This window comes from Oryctolagus cuniculus, chromosome 13 (assembly GCF_051225735.1).
Source record: "Oryctolagus cuniculus isolate XC-2025 breed Fujian yellow rabbit chromosome 13, ASM5122573v1, whole genome shotgun sequence".
NCBI classification, from domain to species: domain Eukaryota; kingdom Metazoa; phylum Chordata; class Mammalia; order Lagomorpha; family Leporidae; genus Oryctolagus; species Oryctolagus cuniculus.
This window is the reverse complement of record NC_142879.1, coordinates 69343639-69364067: the sequence shown is the minus strand read 5'-3', so window position 1 is coordinate 69364067 and position 20429 is coordinate 69343639. Positions and strand designations below refer to the sequence as shown.

The following is a 20429-nucleotide window of genomic DNA, read 5'->3' as shown; positions in this document are numbered from 1 at the left end:
GGCCTCCCTCCCTGCAATGTGGCAGAGTTTTGTTTTGATTTTTAAGGAACAGTCTTTTTCAGGGGTGATAAAATTTGACCGTCTGATTTCTTCCTTCCCTCTTCCCCTTCTGTATTTACTGAACAACAGTTATTAAGTGGCACTGTTTCTCATGCCAAGAAATACACAAATCAAGCACAAAATATGATCTCCCACAGGAGCATACAGTCTTGTTGGGAAGACAAATAGAAACAAGATGACCACAAATCCTGATTTGCCTGGGACAGCTCATGTTTAAAACACCTGTTTTCCCAAGGAAATTATCAACAGCACCATTTTTTCCTCTCACAGGTGTCCCAGTTAGAATAATCAGTGACACAGTCATCGTCCACATAAACCAACAGTAATAAAGGGAAGGGTTAAGATTTAGCACAAAAGCATATAAACGTAGTGGTCCCACAGAACTTATAGAAAGGGGTCAGTGTGGTTAGGGCATCTGGAGAGTCTCATGGTGATGAGGCAAGACTGGATCTGGCTAGGAAGAATGAATTTGTCTAGAAAAAGAAAAGTGGGGTGGGGGGGGGGAGTATTGTAACCCTCGAGAGAAACAGAACCCGAACTCCAAAAATGAGTGTGTGACACCTGAGAATCAGAGTTGGGCTGCCCACCTGGTGGGAACCACTGGGCGATGTGGCTGCAAGGAGAGAGAAATCAAATTACAGAGAATCTGGAAAAGTCTGAACTTGACTTAATGGGCAAAGAATTCAAAAAATTATGACATGAAATTTCACTGTACAAGTGATCCTTGGCTGTTATTTATGGTATGAACTAAACAGGAGGGACAAGGAGGACATTTCAAGTTCTGGTTTTTTTTTAACAACTTCAAGAACAAGGTGATGCTCAGTTGGACTAGGGTGGTATTGGAGAAGCTGAAGAGCAATGAATGAAAGAGAAAGGACAAAAAAAATCTTATAGGATTGGAAAATCAGGTGGGATCAGTCACACACGGAAAAGGTATTCAAGAGGATTTGGAGCTTTGGGATAGTAGGACAATGTTGATGCCTCTGCTAAGAAATCATCTGGTCACAAGAGGGTGCTAGCATTAGAAGGCCTGGGCCCCCTTCACGGTGAATGCCCTGGGGTAAGGCACGCCCCCTCTGACGAGGCCGGCCCAGGGCCTCAGTCCTGAGACAATTTGCAGTACCTGGCGTGGGTTAGTTCCCCACTCTAAGGTAGCTAGCTCATTTGCTCCTGGTTTCTGTTTCGATTTCGCATTGGGATTTGCCTCCAGTTAGTTTATCTGGCTAGGCTGACTCAAAACCGTACATGTGGTAAAGACGTGCGGGGAGATCCTTCACAAACACTGGATTTACTCTGTGATCAAAGAGGCAGGGTTGATGAAAGGATGCTGAATATAAAAACATTTCCGAGAAATACTAAGAGCTGACTACAGAGAGGCATCAAAATCTAACCCAGAGAAGGGTACAAAAAACTCAACCTGGAAACTCAGTCACTCTAACAGAAGACTTGACTGTGGGGAGTGCTAAGTGGGCAGACCTGGCCATTTCCAAAAGGTAGCATCTTTCTCTTCTAGGAGTGCTTTTAAGAAGATACAGGCAGTCATGCTTACTTTTACACAAAGATGTCTTATAAGCAGCCAAAATCAATGACAATGTCCACTTCAATTTAATGGAAGTCTATAGATTTTTAAGGGGTTTTCTTATTAGAATCTTACATCACCTTTTGTCTGTGGGTCTACCATCAATACACATTGCTGACAAATACACAGGTACTTCAAAAAGTTCAGGGAAAAATGGAACTGAAGTTCATTTCAGTGCAAAAAATTTGGAAATCCATGCATGCAGTGGTCTTCAAAAAGTTCCTGGAAATGTGTACTATGAAAAAAGCTATGCAAGGATTTCAAAAATAAACTTTTCCTTTTATTTCCTCTGTCTACTAACTTTGAGAGTTTCTATTGCATTTCACGATGATTTGCATGTGCACTCTTCATGCAGAAATTCTAGAAAATACCAGCTCCTAAGCCTCTCGGATTTTTGATGCATATCTTGCTTGAGACAGTCAATACCCACTTACAGAACTGAACCGAAACATTTGCCGGATTACTGGTACCAGCTTTTATAGAGAAAAGCTACAAGGAATGTAATTTGACCGATTCCAGACTTGTTACACCTTCTGCTTCACTATTAAGAAGAGAGAAAATACGAGGATGTGGCATTACCTTAGGATGCTGATAAGCATCTTAGATCAGCCAAACAATCCAGGGGGTTAAATAAAAAGGAGGTGGGCTACGCAGAAAACATGCTTTCTATTTTCAGGGCCACAGCTGGCCCACAGGGGACCACTGTGCAGACCAGCGAGGTGTTCTTCCTCAAGCTACTCTCCACTTTCATCTGCTGGAAACTGTCACCATAATCCACAGTGGTGCCCCTGACGGTGTCCAATACACACTCATGCTGTGGTGGTCCTGTTTATGCTACAGGAACTTCTCTCTTTTGACAGGAGGCTGTTTTTGTCAACTTTAACAACAGTGATATTAAAAGGCTGGTTTTGCAACCGAGAGTTAGAGCTGAATCCTTGCAAGTTAATCCACTACTGGTTCCTATCCATTAAGTGGAAGGCAGGAGAAAGATCAATAAACGTCACAACTGTTTTCCTAACAATTTCTCTGTTTTGCTCCTTTTATAGCAAATAGGTGGACCTGTAGCTTTGAGGAAGATGACATTTTTGAGCTTATGGAGGACCAGTGATGAAGCAGGGATAGACATTAAACTCACTAAGGCCCTAACTCTGAAGATCCTAGTTTCTTAGGTCTGGGATGGCACATAGGAACTTTTAAGAAGGAACTTTAAAATGCACAGCTCTGGTTGAAAATCTTTGAGGGGTAAACTCTATTTGGGTTCATTTCAGTGCACTGTATTCACAAAGTTTGAACACTTTAAGATAAACAAGGTGCTGAGGATTCAAGATCTACCAGGCTTTAAAGAGTCTGAAGGCAAGAGCCTATCATCCAATGCTTTATTGAATTTATATTTCACTAAACATATTCTGTAGGTAGCCTTTTCCATTCTCCTTGTACTTGGTACACATCTCATGATTCAAGGCCTAGTTCAGCGGTTTGCTATTAGGTAAGGCCTCCCCCTAGTGACATTCACATCCTCTATGCTTCCTCCCCAAGTTGGGTCATGGGTATCTGACATTTATTTTGTTTTATCTTAGGGTGTGGGTCTATGTTACAGATCACTGTTGACATATCTGTACCTCCAGTGAATTGCACATTCCTTAGGTCAGGGGCTATGACTTATGTGCCAGGCTCAGAGTGGGTGGGCAATAAATGCTTGTATTGGTTGATAGCAGTGATGGTTATAAGGTCAATGGAAATAATGCAAAGGTTCTGCTGTTCTCATGACTCATCCAGGATCTGGAAAGGAGTAAAAGATCCTGTCACCTGGATCACACTGCTGGTTGAACAAGGTTTCAAATATGCAACAAAGGAGACTTTGGTTAAGAGCTTGCCAAGAACAGGGGCAACATGTTCTTCAAGACTGCTATGATAAGGCCATATGGAAAACTATACAGTATCTGTTGAGGGGTCCATAAGTTAAGAGATGTGCTGAAATAGCTTTCTTCCACCTTGGTGAAGTAGGCAGAAATTTAGTCAGTCATATCCTGGTGAGGCACTGCAGGCATGTCCAAAACCACGGTCCTCGTGTAACACCCCATACATTAAAACCCCCGAGAGGACTGCTGAGACGATGCTGGCTTCTCATTTGTTCCAGGAGAGATGCAGAGCAGCCTCTAGAAAACTGGCTCCTCTTAAGGCAGAGTTGAAGATGATTAGTTTCACAAGTGGGCTTCGTATGCTGTTGACCTACACCACGACTGTTAGAATCAGGAGCTAGGATAGCCTCCTTCTTCAGGGGGCTCTGAAAACAACCTACATCAGAATCACCTGTGATTGCGCATTCCAGACTCAGATTTCTGGGACTACCTTATACTTATCTGAATCAACATCCAAGACTGAGACCCAGATATATCTGAATCGTGAACCGACATTCCAGACAATTCTGTTGCACACTAAAACATGAGAACCACTACAGAGGGAGCTGAAAATGCAGGAATATACATACAGAACAGCTGAGAATCAGCGTGCCCTATCTGTCACTGGGCCTCTACACAAGTGGGATAGTACAAATAGCAATAAGGTGATGGTTACGAACACAGCCGAGAGACAAGCTCTGTTCCTGATGTAAGTACATAGCTGTTAATATGTAATAGATCCTGTTTTATGCACATCTGATATGTAAAAGACGAATGGATAAATTAACATGATTTTTCATCTTCAAAAAGTATTCTTGAAGTAAAGCATTCATCAATTAGTTCCAATTGCCAAACATTTAAATGAGAATTTAATTTGCATAAAGCTTTGGAAGATAAGCTATACAGTGTTTGTTCCCAAGCTCTTTGCTCACAGCTCCATGTACAGGAAGAGTCTCTGAAGTTTCTTTACCCTAGGGAAGTGATCAAATTTCTGTTTTCCTCCCCAGCACGATGGGATAGATTCTCGAGAATTAGCTTCAAGGAAAGACCTGCCCTTGAAGATGGTAAGTAAACTGAGGTATTGCTGCACTTGAACTAGAATTTCACTCGGGCTATGTTTTGAATAAACAACTGAGCGGTCTCTTAAGTTATCAGGATGGTCACCTTTCTAGTGGAATTTATAAAGAACAGAAAATGCTAAATTTTAAGAGAGAAATTCACAGGTGGAACACTTTCTTTCTTCCTAAATATTCCTTTCAGAAGGAAAAAAGTCTGACAGAAAATGGCTCTGGGGTCACTGCGGCCCGAGGCTGACTCTGGAACCCTCCACTCAACAGCTGTCTCAGTTCTTTACCTGAGTTCTCACGGCCTCGGTGTCCTCGCCTGTGAATGGAAATGAAATCAGCAACATCGCAGGGGCATTCAAATCTAAGCTGATGTGTCAGCCTTGTTCCAATAAGGGGTTCTGAGCACAAACTGATATCAAGAAATAAATTTTTAAAATTTGATGCAAATTCCACCTCCAACCATATTAGTGCAAAGCCATGTGACATTACATAGAAAACAGCTATTCCCTTTTCTGGACTAAATCTTAAGAAAATGAAGATGACAACAGTAACAACAGAAAACAGAGGTACTGTAACATGATAAATGTGAACCTGACAAGTCTCTAGAGTCCCTGGAGTAAGACAGTGGTTTTGTGGATCATTTCTGTACAGCCTAGGAAAGGGTGACAGCAACTGTAGTCAGGTATTCTAACCCTGTAAGAAGCATACCTAACTTTCTGGAGTACCACCAACCAAGAGTGTTCCCTCCCAGACAAATGTTGAACCCTGTGGCTACTTACGTACACCATCTGCACTGACTTCCAAAGAGCGTAGCAGTTCCCACTGCATGGAGTAAATGAAAAACTGACAGCCAGTTTTTTCAGTTGACATGCACATGTTATTTCCTTTGAATGCAAAAAGATTCAAGACTGGTCCACAATAGTTCAGTAGTAAAAGTTTCTCAACTAACCACTATGAAGCTGAATTAAAAATCATAGCTGCGATTCTAAAAATCACCTTATTGAAACCAGATTTTCTAGAGAGCACTCAGAGATTCAATGATTTTATCACAACTGGATAATCCAAGTCAAACTACATGGTCTGAGTATATCACAGCAAAAATTAGACAGCAGACCAATTTGCAGCCTCAGCAGGTACAGCATGATATAAGGGGAGCATACGTAGGTACTAACCTCCACTCTGCGTTCTGGCTACTAAATAGATTCTGATTCCTAGACACTAAGTTTACCCTCAGTTCTAAAACTTAAGTCTCCTCTTCCTAAGACATAAGTTGCTGCTTCCAAGAGTAAAACCCCAGGTGCTCAGGTGTTTAAAGATCCCTTTATCAGCAACACCTTGGCTCGCACTTACCAATGCATTTTTAATGAATTACTACTAGGTATCAGTCACCATAAAACAGATGAGATTACATTGAAATTATCTTTATAAACAGCATTATATTTATTTTCAAGATACTGTTCATGGGGAATACTAATTATCACTACAAAAAGGTTTGCTAATCTCCACAATGAACTTCTTTTCAATCCATTTCTGTTCCCATTAATAAGCATTTTATAGATTTTCATTCAGCTTTATTATCATTATTGTATTGTTTTAACCAAACTAGTCTCCTTTGTTTGAAACAAAATTGAATCTCAATTGTTATTTTTACTTGAGATTTTATCAAATTAACCAGTCCTGATATATTCCTAGGTGATGGGACTTTTCAAATAGGTTACTGATGGGTAGGAAGACTGAATACTTAATATTTACAAAATCTTTTCCAAGTACAAGAGGTCTTCAAGAAGTTCACAGAAAATGTGTATTATAAAACACCTATCCAGGAATTTCAAAAATTTTTTGACCCCAAGCAAACATTTCTTTAGTTCCATTTTCTCATGAACATTCTGAAGTTCATGCATATGTGGTAATCAGTAATAATAACATGGCACTGTTATACAGAAAGAAACCATTTCATTTCTTCTCAGATTACTTGGATTCAAAAAACTTCAGTTAGAGAAATCAATTTCTCTTTTTATCCTTACCAATAGCAAAACAACAAAAATAAAAACTGGATGCCTATTCCATAAGACTTCCAACTAATATCTCACTTCCAAAAAAATCACTATAAGTGAGTTCATAAATATTTAGCTAGGGAAATATGGTAGAGGAAACATGTATTATGGAATTCAGCGTGTTGTATTCAAACTTACACTCAATTTTGGTTTCTATTTTTTTAATATTCACTGGCATTTTATTAAGTGGTAGAAATTTATAAAAATGTTTCAATGTCAATCATTCCAAATCAGTTATGAGAAGACAGGAGGACAGTCCCACATTATGTCAACCTGTTAAGGCTAATAAAAACCTGATCAGTCCCCCAACACATACTCATGGAATCCCTATTCTGTACAAAGCTCTCAGTGAAGTGTGTAGGGAAGGGAAGAGTTTCCTTCAATTCTTTTTGATTTCAATAACTGAGTCCATTAAATGAACCGATAGCAGACTGACAGGATAAAAGCTACACAAGTTCATTATGTGCTCCGGGGCATCACGGGGAAGAAAAAACCCGATCTAGCAGCTTGTATTCTCTCTGAACAGGAGAAAGGAGAGGGAGGATGCAGGTAGCCTAGCGGGGGTTAATGATTTGGGAGAAATGTAAACGGGCCCTCAGAAGAAAGGGCAATAGTTTGTGACAAAATCTGTCTGGGTGTTGAGCCCCAGTCTCCCAGCCTGGGAAGCTGAGTTCATCTTCCCTGGTCAAACATGTGACTCGCAGGGAGGGGTTCCTGATAACTGAGTTCATTTTGGAGGATCCATTCTTAGCAGAGGGGCAGTTTAAAGAAAGCTATTATTGCCAGCCTGCTCTGTCTGAAGCAGTCAGCATACAGACACAGCATATTTGGGGACAGCATTTCCTGAACTTCTTCAAGTACAACAGGTAATACAAAATGTGTCCTCAAGGAGCCTGTAAGAAATGATCAGAATAAATCAGGTAAACATGCTGTCTGGCCAGTATGGACAGAATGTTCTTAGAGAAAGACAAACCCTATATGCTATTCATACTTTGTAGGAAGGTAAATGGTTACTTCTGAAGTGTGACAGTATGGACGCTAATTTTCTGCGCTTTTAATAATTTTTTTTTTTTTTTGACAGGCAGAGTGGACAGTGAGAGAGAGAGAGAGACAGAGAGAAAGGTCTTCCTTTGCCGTTGGTTCACCCTCCAATGGCCGCCGCGGCCGGCGCACTGCGGCCGGCGCACCGCGCTGATCCGATGGCAGGAGCCAGGAGCCAGGTGCTTTTCCTGGTCTCCCATGGGGTGCAGGGCCCAAGCACCTGGGCCATCCTCCACTGCACTCCCTGGCCACAGCAGAGAGCTGGCCTGGAAGAGGGACAACCGGGACAGAATCCGGCGCCCCGACCGGGACTAGAACCCGGTGTGCCGGCGCCGCTAGGCGGAGGATTAGCCTAGTGAGCCGCGGCGCCGGCCTGATTTGTATTTTTATAAGCACATTATTAATTTTGTAATCAAGGGGAAAAGCCATATTTACAATAAATGTCCAAGAATAAATACTGCAAGGGAGCAAATGAATAAAGTATATGTTGATTTAGGGTACTGGTTGCTATTTTAAAGTTATTGTGTTGTTCTAATATAATCTTTTCTTTTTTAAGGATTTATTTATTTATTTGAAAGGCAGAGGGAGAGAGGGAGGGACAGAGAGAGAAGGAAAGGGAGGGAGGAAAGGTGGGAGGGGGAGGGGAGGGGAAAAGGGGGAGGGGAAGAGGAGAAAAGGGAGAGGGGGAGGGGGAGGCAGAGCGGGAGAAAGAGAGAGAGAATCTTTATCCACTGGTTCATTCCCCAAATGGCTGCAATGGTTGGGGTTGGGCCAGGCAAGACAGGAGCCAGGAGCTCTTCCAGGTCTCCTGAAGGGGGGGGTGGGTGGGTGCAGGAGCCTAAGCACCTGGGCCATCCTCCACTGCTTTTCCCATATAAGGAAATAGAGCAGCTGGGATTTGAACCAGCACCCATATGGGATGCCGGCACTGCAGGTCAAGGCTCAACTTAACCTTCTACGCTCAGCACCAGCCTCTTAATAACAGATTAAATAATTTTAAAAGCAAATGAAAATTTTAAGTTCTTTGTTTGAATGATCTGCTTTAGTCTGTATTAAAAATAGAGGCATCCTTGATATTTTTATTTTTAGCTAAAGAGTAGGACTACATTTGCAATATTTCCTATTTCTGTTTGCAAGATTCTTTTTCAAACTCTTCTATGTTGTCCAGTCTAGACTGAAAATGGTAGAATAAATTTCTTTCTGTCTACTTGTAATAATCTATTTTATTATAACCTATCATTAGGGTAACACTCCTACTGGGTCTATCTTAATGTTAATATACTGTCCTGAAAAACAATTAAAATAATTCCCAGTCATATTTCAGGAACGCATCAGCAGCCTTGACCTTCCTGTTTTGAAAGCACAGATTAATCACAACAGGACCTTTCTTAACTTCAACAAGTCCTAGTTGCATCATAGGCCAGATTTCAAATCTTGTATTTTATTTTATTTTCACCTTTTTGCAAAATAAAGAGACAGAGACAGATGAAGAGAGATCTTCCCATCTGCTGGTTTGCTCCCCAAATGCCTGGAACAGCCAGGCTAGACTAGGCAGAAGCCAGGAGCCCTAACTCAATCCAGGTTTCCCACATAGGTGGCAGGGGCCCAAGTATCTGAACCATTATCTACTGCCTTAAGGTGTGCACTGGCAGGAAACTGGGAGGGAGGCAAAGCAGATGGGACTCAACCAGACACTTCAATATGAATGCAGATATCTCCAGAGGTCACTTAATGACTACACCAAACAACTGCCCCTGTAATACTGTTTTCAGTGTCACTTCATGCTGGATCATTCTTTTCAGAAATGGCACAGATTGTGATCTCTCTGCAGCTTTTTTTATTTTTTAAAATTGCATGCAACTTGACAGTCGCTTTAAGTGAAAAAAATTCTGATGTAGCATAAGAAATTTCCTAGTAATGAAGGGCTTGTGTACTTCTGGTCACAAACAAGAAGGTGTCTGGTACTTGCTAAGTCCTCTTAAAAATTGTATTATTTTGTAAAGTTAATTGTAGATTTATTTCCAAGTATCAGTTAAGTACTATTAAATTCATTTACTCATTTTCCAAGACAATGGGGAGGAGCAGGAGGCAAGGAAGGCCCACTCTGCAAGCCAAACAATGTAGAACTGAACCAGTGAAGAACATCCTTATCAGTCATTCTAGTTTTAATTAAGGCCTGATTCAAAATTACATTTTCATGGTAGTTGTGTTTAGATTTGAGACCTCATTTATGTTCTTTTTGATGGTAACATTTAAATACTTCTATTTCCTAAAGTTATGTCTATCAGATGCCTGAATGAGGACATTTTGAAAGTTAAGAACTAGGTCTATCATGTGGAACTGGAGAGAAATGACAACACATTCAGACATGCACCTGTATGGTGACCCTAATGCAGAGGGATACAGACACATGTTCCAAGGAGCTGAGGGGGAGGGACCCATGGCGGTCTCTCCCTACAGCTCCCATGACTCCACATCACAAGACAAAAAGGAACAGAGCAGGCTAGGGGTATGTATGTAGGGAGGCATGGGGTTTGACTTTACAGTGGGCTCATCTGGATTTAAAATGCCTATAGAAGCAATGACCTGGCAAAGCGACTTCTGAACTTTGGAGAGATCTGTCTTCCTTTTTTATTTTTTAAAGCATCATACCTTTATTCTTAATTACAACTAAAAATCTAAGTTTAAATTCTATTTTGATGAAGCTCTTAGAAGTTACTAGAAACAAAATACCATTATTTTAAAGATTGAATAAGAAAAACTTTTGGTTCTGCAGCGGACCAAACTGGCTCTTAAATCATTATTTTAACAAGTTACCATCACCTTGAAATAGCAAATTCGAGATTTGGGGTGAGGAGTAACAAAGCTCAACCCATGTGAGCCATGTGAGTGACAAAGCTCACACACAAAGCCATGCCAATGCTAAGCTGCCAGTGGCAGATTAAGTTAGTCTCTAGTCAGTTCATTACAATTTCAGCTGCATCTTTATGGAATGAAGGCAAAGCTCAACAAAGAATCCATAAAATGAAATGATGCAGACCAACCTTTTATTGCACCCACAATATTTTGGTCTAGTCCTTTCCGGTTGTCATTGAGTCCTCTTTTCCTCTTCCCATTGGGTAAGGAGTTAGCCAAAGTCTTGTCATCAAAAAATGCACACACCAGTTTTCTAAACAGAAGGCTTCCTGAGCGAGTGTAGTTTGACAATATAGAGTCCAGCTGAGATTTAGGCATAAACACATCAAAGCCTTCAGCAAGTTGCACTTCTGGCTACCAAAAGAACATAAATATTTCATTAAAAGCAAGATTTGAAGCATTTGACTCTGGGCATCTGTGCAACAAAAAACATCATTAGCTGCTGAAATGTCCATATCCTGCAAATGGTACAGTCTTGGCTTTGTGTGCCAGTATTTGCAATTAATAAAAACAATGAGTAGTTAAAATGCACAAAACAAGATACTCTAATTCCAATATTTGGTCTTGTTGAAAGCAATAGAAGTGTACACAGAAAACACATTCCTATTCTTAGAAACAGTAAAGAGAAGGTTGGATAATCACTAAATCATATAAATCTGGAGCTAACGAGGACTGGAGACCCTGAAACACCTTCATTGTGTAAACAAAGGAACGAAGGCCTAAGATACAACAAAAGTGGCTGCGAAATAACGCAGACGTGCTCAGAGCATGGCAGTTCACAGATCACTTTCTCATACGTTAAGCAATGTAACTTCTTTCACCTAAAGACGCATACACAGGCCTACCCTTCACAGATCCCCTACTCTTCGCTACTCTGCCAGAGGTTTTTAGCTGTGGAACTCTTTTTTTCCTCAATGAAAACTTCGAGAAACTAATACTCAAAATACGTAAGAATGATGAGCATGTTCCTCGGGCTGTTTAAATCCACCCAGCCTTCTGGGAGGACAATCTGAACCTGTGTCCCAGAGCACCTTTGGGAAACCCATGTGCTGGCCACGGTGCTTCCCTGTCAGGGATTTTCTGATGCGGATGTGGGAGCAGAAGACCTACCTGGTGCCTCTCAACTTGGACTCTTACTATACAATGGTCCAGGCTCAGATGCTAACCAAGCACTCTCCATCAGCATGCCAAAGGTGAGTTTAAGACTCATTTCATCTTGCATCCTAGCTCACCTTGCTTCCTCTCCGATGTCATTCTTAACTCCTTCCTACCCATGGAGGTAGCTAGTCACTGATACCACTGCTCATCTGACACATGGATATGGTGGTGTCTACTGGACTGCATTGTAATTATTTATTAGATAGCAGCCTTCCTGATGCCTGGAACTCAGACTTTGTCTTCTAGGGTCTGGCACACAGTAGCTACTCAATAAATTCTTATTAAATAGTTACAAGTTCATAAGTCACAGTCTAAACTATTAAGTCATTTATAGTTGGTGATGACAACTTTAAGATAAGGACCGTAATATGAAGAAATACAATTGGTAAACTTTTATCAGAAAAGAAGTTAGAAGAACATCTCACTTATGTAAGCTGTGCAAACTACCAAAGTTCTTTCTTATATCTCTCATTTGCCACTTTGCAAACCTGACCCTACTTTAGATTTTCTAAATCACATTAGAAATGTGAGGATTCAGGATTACTTTCTCTACTGGAGAGCAGGAATTACTATTTTTGTTTGTCTACTATTTTTTATATAGAACTTTTATTTAATATATATAAATTTCGAAAGTACAACTTTTGGATTATAGTGGTTCTTCTCCCCATAACCACCCTCCCACCCACAAACCATTTGTCTACTACTTTTCTTTTCTTCTTTTTTTTTTTTTTTTTTTTGACAGGCAGAGTGGACAGTGAGAGAGACAGAGAGAAAGGTCTTCCTTTGCCATTGGTTCACCCTCCAATGGCCCCTGCGGCTGGCACACCTTGCTGATCCGATGGCAGGAGCCAGGTGCTTCTCCTGGTCTCCCATGGGGTGCAGGGCCCAAGCACCTGGGCCATCCTCCACTGCACTCCCAGGCCACAGCAGAGAGCTGGCCTGGAAGAGAGGCAACCGGGACAGAATCCGGCGCCCTGACCGGGACTAGAACCCGGTGTGCCGGCGCTGCAAGGCGGAGGATTAGCCTAGTGAGCCGCGGCGCCGGCCTTGTCTACTACTTTTCAAAATACCTACTACACTAAGGTCAAAGTAAAGAGTACTCAGGGCATAATCTAAATTATTAGGATGATGGTTAGGTGTTTGGGCTCTATACCTCCAAAATGGAATTTGTTTGAATGACTAGGCCAGGCGAAAGCCAGGAGCTGACAGGTAACCCAATCCAGTCTCCCACTTGGGTAGCAGGGACCCAGCCACCTGAGACATCACTGCTGCCCCTCAGGGTGTGTACCAGCAGGAAGCCTGAATTGGGAGCAGAGCCAGGACTCAAAACCTGATATGGGACATGGGCTTCCCAACTGCTCCACCAAATGCCCATCCCCCAAATGGAATTTTTGGCTGGATTATCAAGAAAGTCCTATCACTTCTCTGCTTTACTTTGCCATTCAATGTTTGGCTTCTGAATACTTTGTAAATATCACTATAAGCTGTTAGATTTTTCCTCTGACTTTTGCCTCTTGTACTTGCTGGTTATGTCTGTAGAAGAGGGTGATGGGAGATGGAGGCTGAATACCTCATTCCTACAACAAGGTTGGTACATACCAGGCATTCATTAAATATTTGTTCAGTGATACAACGTAGAAATATCAGGAGAGCATTTTACCATTATAATCTGTGATGAAGTTTTATCAATAAACAGATTTCATTTTGTGCATCCTATGGCTGCATTTACAACTTTTATTCTAAACGAACTGACCTCAGATTTTTGCTAAGTGCTCCTATATCATTTGAAACCCATTTTTTAAAAGTCCCAATGCACTTTGTAGAAGCAGCTACTCACAGGTATGTGAGGGTGAAGGGTGACAGAGAGGCTCTCCACTTGCAAGAGAGCAAACACAGGGAAGCACCCTGATGCGTCCCATTCATACAACTTTTAGCTTGAGTCTGATACCACTCTGAACCGGAACTGAAAACTCTGTCACTTGACCTCCGAGACTCCCAGAACTTTCCCTTTCTCTTGTCTATGAGACTTGACTCCTCACTTGAGAAACAATGACCCAAATGTGTCACCTGGCAGGACTGGCTACTTTCTTCTTCATCAACTCAGAGTATTTTCTATGAACTACATTAATGGCACTTTTCACACTGCATCTAAATTTAGGTTTGTGTTTCTCCTGGGAATGAGCACTCTTTCATATCTGGAGTGGCAAGTATCCAGTTGGTGTCCAACAGATATTTTTCAGAATAAACAAAATAGTATGTAAGAATTCACTCAGAAGTACTAGCACTGATTCAGCGATCCCTAAATACTGAAAGTGGGTTTGCATGTCCATCATGCTGTGGCTCCATACACCAATGTTTGCTTCTGACAACAGTTCATGTGCCAACTCCAGGAGGAGTTATCAGAGAACATGGACCCCTCCTGGGGGAGGAGTTTACAGGCTGGCTCCACAGATGACTTAGTACATAAATATGCATCATACAAAGTGGGAAATCATGGACACTCTAAGAGAGGTACAGAGCATGTGTAGCTTGTGATGGTACTTGGATTCGGCTGCTGGGGCCCAGGGGAAGCAGACCCAAGCGGCTCAGAAGAGGAGGGTACAGAACTTAAATTTTTAAAGATTAATTTATTTGAGAGGCAAAGAGACACAGTTCCCATGCACTAACTAGTATCCACTCCTCAAATACCTACAATGGCTAGGACTGGGTGAGGCTGAAGCCAAGAACCAGAACTCAATCAAGGCCTCCCTTGTGCATGGCAAGAACCCAACTACTTGAGTCATCACTCACTGCCTCCTAAGGTCTGCATTAGCAGCAAGCTTGAATTAGGGGCCAGAGCCAGGTACCAAATCCTGGTTTTTAAGTATGCCACACTGGCATCCTAAATGCTAAGTTAAACATCTACCCCAGGAGAGCATTTTAACAGGGCCTTGCAGCTAAGAATTAGGAGACAGTTGCTGTTCCTAACTTCTGCTGAAACTCCTAAAACACTGTCTGGAGGTTCTGGTGTGGGGGCTAAGAGACCTCCTCTGGCATCAGAGTACTCTGATCTCTGCAGCACCATCCAATGCCGATGCTGCCTCTGCTTTATATGGCCAAATACAATTGTTTTGACCTGTTCTTTCCAGACCCAGGAACTCGCACTCACGCGGGTGGAAGCATCATACACAGATGGAAGCCGTCTGATCAGCTGTGATGGCACTGTGATTCGGCAGGGCGGCAAGGGCAAACGTGGCTGAGTGCTGCCTGCTCCTGCTCTTCAGACCCCTCCCCGTCACGTTTCTTAGCTAGGAGGGATTGCGTGCGAGAGCAGCCTATCAGGTGCCAGGAAGCAGCACTTCCTTACAAAACAAGAGGGCAAAGCTTTATTTTCTGAAAGAGAGAAAAGATGATGTTAATCAACCTCAACTTTTCAACAGGAAACCTCTTCATTTCCTACATTTTATCAACATAATCACAGTGGATTACTGCCATGTGACAACTCTGCACATACACTTGATATAGGTTAAAACCCTTCCTTTAATTGTTCCCTTTTAGGTTTCGATCCTGAGCCTGTCTGAGACTTGATTAGCCAGCCAGACTATCCCTTCTAATCCTCATCTCGCAATCTCTTTTTGTTTACTGGTCCTAGTTTTAATGGGCTCTCTCTACTTAGTAATGAGAGCTAGGATGGAAAACAACACCATTCCAGATGAGTATCATATTAAAAAGCTAGAATTCCCTTCATAGATTCACTATTTGATACTCAAGCCAAGATAGATGACTAAAACACTAATCTATAGATTTTATTGATTAGTGAAGTAATACCATCTTTAAAGGATGACATCCAAAGTACGGGGCACAATTTACAGCACTTAAAAGTCATCATTTTATGCCTTAGAAGTCTGAATCCCACCATAAATTTGGATTTCCATGTATGTCTTGCCATTGTAGTACCCCAGCCACTCAGCACAAGGTATCAAATGCTTAATTCCCCTTATCCAGCGGCTTCACATCTCATCCTGGTGAATTTCTGCAGGCAAAAACTGCGTAAAATCATGATTCTGGATCCAAGCTTGTGGACATTTGACTATTTTGTTTCTATGCATTTCAAGTGTGGTCTCCCTTTGCTTAAAAGTAGTTGGGGTTAGGATCTAGTCTGGGTAGGGGGATTCCCTAACCAGACGAATGAAAAGATTGCCACTCCCTGCAAGTCTGTGAGGGTATCTTGTGATTCCCCTGTATAGTGTAAGGAAACAAAAATAATTTTAAGGAGATCACACAAATTAAACACGGAGGCACTATGTCTGATGTGGTCTATTTTATATAAGGTACTACTATAAATAACAAATTATAGTACGACTTAACGAAAAGCCACACAAGGTTATCAGCTAAAAGAATAGGACAGCAGCATATGACTGTTCACATTGGGCATTTGCCCCAGGTTTTCAGCGGCAAGTTAGTAAGTAATAGTTTGCAAATTCTGTGTGCTTACAATACTCACATTTAGAGGCACCTGCCCAAGGCTGTCCGCATGACATCACAGGGTGATGGGGAGCAGAGAGGCGAGGCTGCCTGCCTAGTCAAGTCTCAGGTGGGACTCAGACCCAAATCTTAAAGAAAACTGTGGAGGAAGAGGCCAGATCCTGCTGAATAAGACTAACTGATTTGGACTGAAGAACCTGACAGGATTTCTAAGAATGTTTAAAGAATGTGAATTTAGCCTTTCTGTTCATAACATTCCTGTGTGCTATGATCCTCCTTTATTCTCACCTCGTATTTGTTTAGTAGTATAGTAATTTCTAGGAAAATGTGCTCCAGCTTATGAAAAGAAAGTTCAAAATCCACAAAACACCCACAACTGCTTATAAATGTGAGCTTCTGTTTGAGAAAAACTAAAATCGTTTCTTGTAACTCAAGTTTGCTCAGGGAAGATTTATCAAGAATTACTATCACCGTTTATGAAATGCTATGCCAGGAACACGGCCAATGAACAGGTGACCACAAGAACACATGTAACAGGCAGCCTGCTCTAGTTGGTCCAGCTGGCTCAACTCTTGTAGTATGTGTAATTTTTTCATAATACATGTTTTCCATGTACTTTCTGGAGACTCCTCATATACATGGGTTTCAAAAATTTTTGCACCAACACAAACTTATCTTTTAATTTCACTGCCACAAACTTTTGGAGCATCCTTGTATATGCAACCTATATAACAGTATATATTTAATGTTGAACAGGATAAGAATTATAAGAAGTCATGAAGGTGCCAATTTTTTGCAGATTTTTTAATTTGACAAAATTTTAGCAGAGCTAAGAATTTAATTTTAGAAAAGACAATACAACTTGGTCCCTTGAAAGTTTCTTCATGCACTTGCATAATGAAACATTGCAAAGTCTTTTGGAGATGTTTAGTTTTTTCCTTTCTCCACCACTAAATTAATGACTCTGAAGTCTAGGGCTTGATTTATGCTAAAGATATTTGAGCCAAATGACCATGCCTAAGATTTCAGCCGGTTATATCTCGTTTCTTCCCTCCTAACTGTGCTGAAATTGCCCCTCTCCGATGTCCACGCTGACAGCCTGTCCTTCTTTACCTTCCAGGCATGAAGGTTCTGCTCTTCTGGGCCCCTGGTGACCTTCGGACTGCCTGTCACAGCCCTTCTGTCCTGTAATACTCTAATTACTGCTTGTGAATTTTTCTCCATGTGTCCCTTGAAGGACAAGGACTATTTCATTCATTTCAGTCTATCTTGGAAAACAACGCCATAATTAACATTCACTTGCTACTTTACTATATTCCAGGTTCTAGGCTAGCACGTTATGTGGATTTTTTAATTTAATTCAACTTGTATGAAGTAGGTACCATTATCACCCTTAGCTAGCAAAAGCAAAAACTAAAGCTGAGAGGATAAGTAACTTATGATTATCCAGCTAATCTGCAATGGGTAAGGATTTGAACACAAGCAACCTGTACTAGCATTTAAACTCTCACTTATATACTGTCTCTATTTTGATATGTCAATGGATAAATGAAAAATTGCTTGCCTGATTTACTAGTTCCTCAGAGGTCACCTTATGTGTTAGGGCTAAGATCGTGCAATATAATGTTCTGAATTCAGAAGCTATTTCTGTTGAAAACATTGATGCATTTTAAATTATTTAAGAAGAATGAGATAACATAAACATTAATAAGATTAGCATAGATAGGCACTGTGGCCCACATCCTGTATCAGACTGTCTGAGATACAGTCCTGCCTCTTCTTCTTATCCAGCTTCCTGCCAATACGCAACCTGGGAGGGAGCATATGACCCCACAAGTGAGGGCCCCTGCCACCCCTGCAGGAGACCTACATGGTGTTCCTTGCTCCTGACTATGACCTGGCCCAGCCCCAGCCGTTGTGGACATGCGGAGAGTGAACCAGCAGATAGAAGATCTTTCTCTCTTTGTCGCTCTGCTTTTCAAATAAATAAATGAATAAAATAAAATTAGCTTGTTTATGAATAGCCACAAACTTACCTGCTTGATAAGCTTTATATTTGTTTAATCTAGGATTACTAGAGAATATTCATAGTAATTACAACAAACAGAAGAATGTTTTCTATTTTTTTTAAGATTTAATTATTTGAAAGTCAGAGCTACACAGAGAGAGGAGAGGCAGAGAGAGAGAGAGAGAGGTCTTCCATCCACTGGTTCACTTCCCAGTGGGCTGCATCAGCTAGAGCTGCACTGATCCGAAGCCAGGAGCCAGGAGCTTCCTCTGGGTCTCCCACATGGGTGCAGGGGTCCAAGGACTGGGGCCATCCTCTGCTGCTTTCCTAGGCCATAGCAGAGAGTTGGATCGGAAGTGGAGCAGCCAGGACTCGAACCGGTGCCCATATGGGATGCCTGCACTGCAGGCAATCTACTACGCCACAGCACTGGCCCCCAGAATGTTTTCTACTCTTAAAAGTTACTATAAAATTACTTTTAAAAACTGGTCTAAGTGTTTCACCAAAACCAAAAAACCAGCCAAACTTAGGCCATATATATCCGCCCTCAAAAACTCAAGTCAATATATCTACCTCGAAAAGACAGTGAGTTTACAAAATTAACAACTGTCAAATCTCAGCACTAACATAATAGAGTGCTGGGTTATGAACTCATGAAGAAAGAACTCAACACTGACTTTAAGCCTAAAGTTTGGTTTTGCTTCTCTGTGTAATCTTGGCTTGAATTGAATTTTATTTAAGGTGCTAATTTTTTTTTTTTTTTTTTTTTGACAGGCAGAGTGGACAGTGAGAGAGAGAGACAGAGAGAGAAAGGTCTTCCTTTGCCGTTGGTTCACCCTCCAATGGCCGCCGCTGCAGCCGGCGCACCGCGCTGATCCGATGGCAGGAGCCAGGTGCCAGGTGCTTTTTCCTGGTCTCCCATGGGGTGCAGGGCCCAAGCACCTGGGCCATCCTCCACTGCACTCCCTGGCCATAGCAGAGAGCTGGCCTGGAAGAGGGGCAACCGGGACAGAATCCGGCGCCCTGACCGGGACTAGAACCCGGTGTGCCGGCGCCGCAAGGTGGAGGATTAGCCTATTGAGCCACGGCGCCGGCCTTAAGGTGCTAATTTTGAAAGTGTCAAATAATCCTGCCCCAAAAGAGAATCACTTCTGGCCACTCCCTTTTAAAAAACATTTATTATTTGGCTGTGTTTGTTCACTCATACATATAGGTATAATTTATTTAAAAATATTTACATTTGTTCTATAAAGGTACTTAAGCGGGACTGCTAAGGTTAAAAAGTATTTGAGTGCTGGCCGGCACCGCGGCTCACTAGGCTAATCCTCCGCCTTGCGGCGCCGGCACACCGGGTTCTAGTCCCGGTCGGGGCGCCGGATTCTGTCCCGGTTGCCCCTCTTCCAGGCCAGCTCTCTGCTGTGGCCAGGGAGTGCAGTGGAGGATGGCCCAGGTGCTTGGGCCCTGCACCCCATGGGAGACCAGGAAAAGCACCTGGCACCTGGCTCCTGCCATCGGATCAGCGCGGTGCGCCGGCCGCAGCGCGCCGGCCGCGGCGGCCATTGGAGGGTGAACCAACGGCAAAGGAAGACCTTTCTCTCTGTCTCTCTCTCTCACTGTCCACTCTGCCTGTCAAAAAAAAAAAAAAAAAAAAGTATTTGAGTGCTTAAAATGTGCCAGGCAATGTTCCAATGTCCCATAGATGCCTTCATTTACTTCTTCTGAAGGGCCACCTCTTAGGGAGGAGCTGTCGTTATTATCCCTATTCTTTTCTTCTTTTTTAAATCCCTATTCTACAGAAAGAGAGCAGTGAGGAGAGGGTAGGCTCACTTGTTTAGGGGCACACAGCTGAGATCCAACCCCAGCAGCCTGGCCTCAGAGCCTGCTCCCTTAACCAAGCGTTAACTTCTCGCCAAGAAACTTCCAAGTGAACAGAATAATAACCGTAGTCTTGCCTTCAGGTTGTCTTTCATATAAAATCATCTTACAAACAATTACTGAGTGTTCGTCATGTGTAAGAGTTGCGCTAGGACAGGTCTCCAGAAGTCTCACGCAGCTGACAAGGCCAGACGAGAGCCCTGGTTTGGAGAACGAGCTGCCCATTTTCTGCCTGTGTGAACTTGTGCAGACGCCCTACAAAGTAAGGACTGTACGGCTATCTCAAGGAGTAAGGATTAAATGGGATCA

The 20429-nt window shown here is 42.2% G+C and overlaps 1 protein-coding gene across 26 annotated transcripts in view; it reads right to left on the bottom strand.

Annotated features, from left to right (window-relative positions):
- The window catches only part of BEND7 (BEN domain containing 7), a 98059-nt gene that overhangs the window by 27252 nt on the left and 50378 nt on the right, over positions 1–20429 (bottom strand). For 13 of the 26 annotated variants that reach the window (XR_016219103.1, XR_016219104.1, XM_051820858.3 and 10 more), the window contains exon 6: positions 10744–10969. The exons of 10 other annotated variants lie outside the window; for them this stretch is intronic. Coding sequence is in view for 11 of the 16 variants with exons in the window: in XM_051820858.3 (XP_051676818.3) it covers positions 10744–10969 (226 nt within the window). In the remaining 5 variants the exon portion in view is untranslated. The remainder of the gene's footprint in view (positions 1–10743; positions 10970–20429) is intronic. 3 more of the 26 variants (XR_016219108.1, XR_016219107.1, XR_016219106.1) reach the window with 1 other exon arrangement.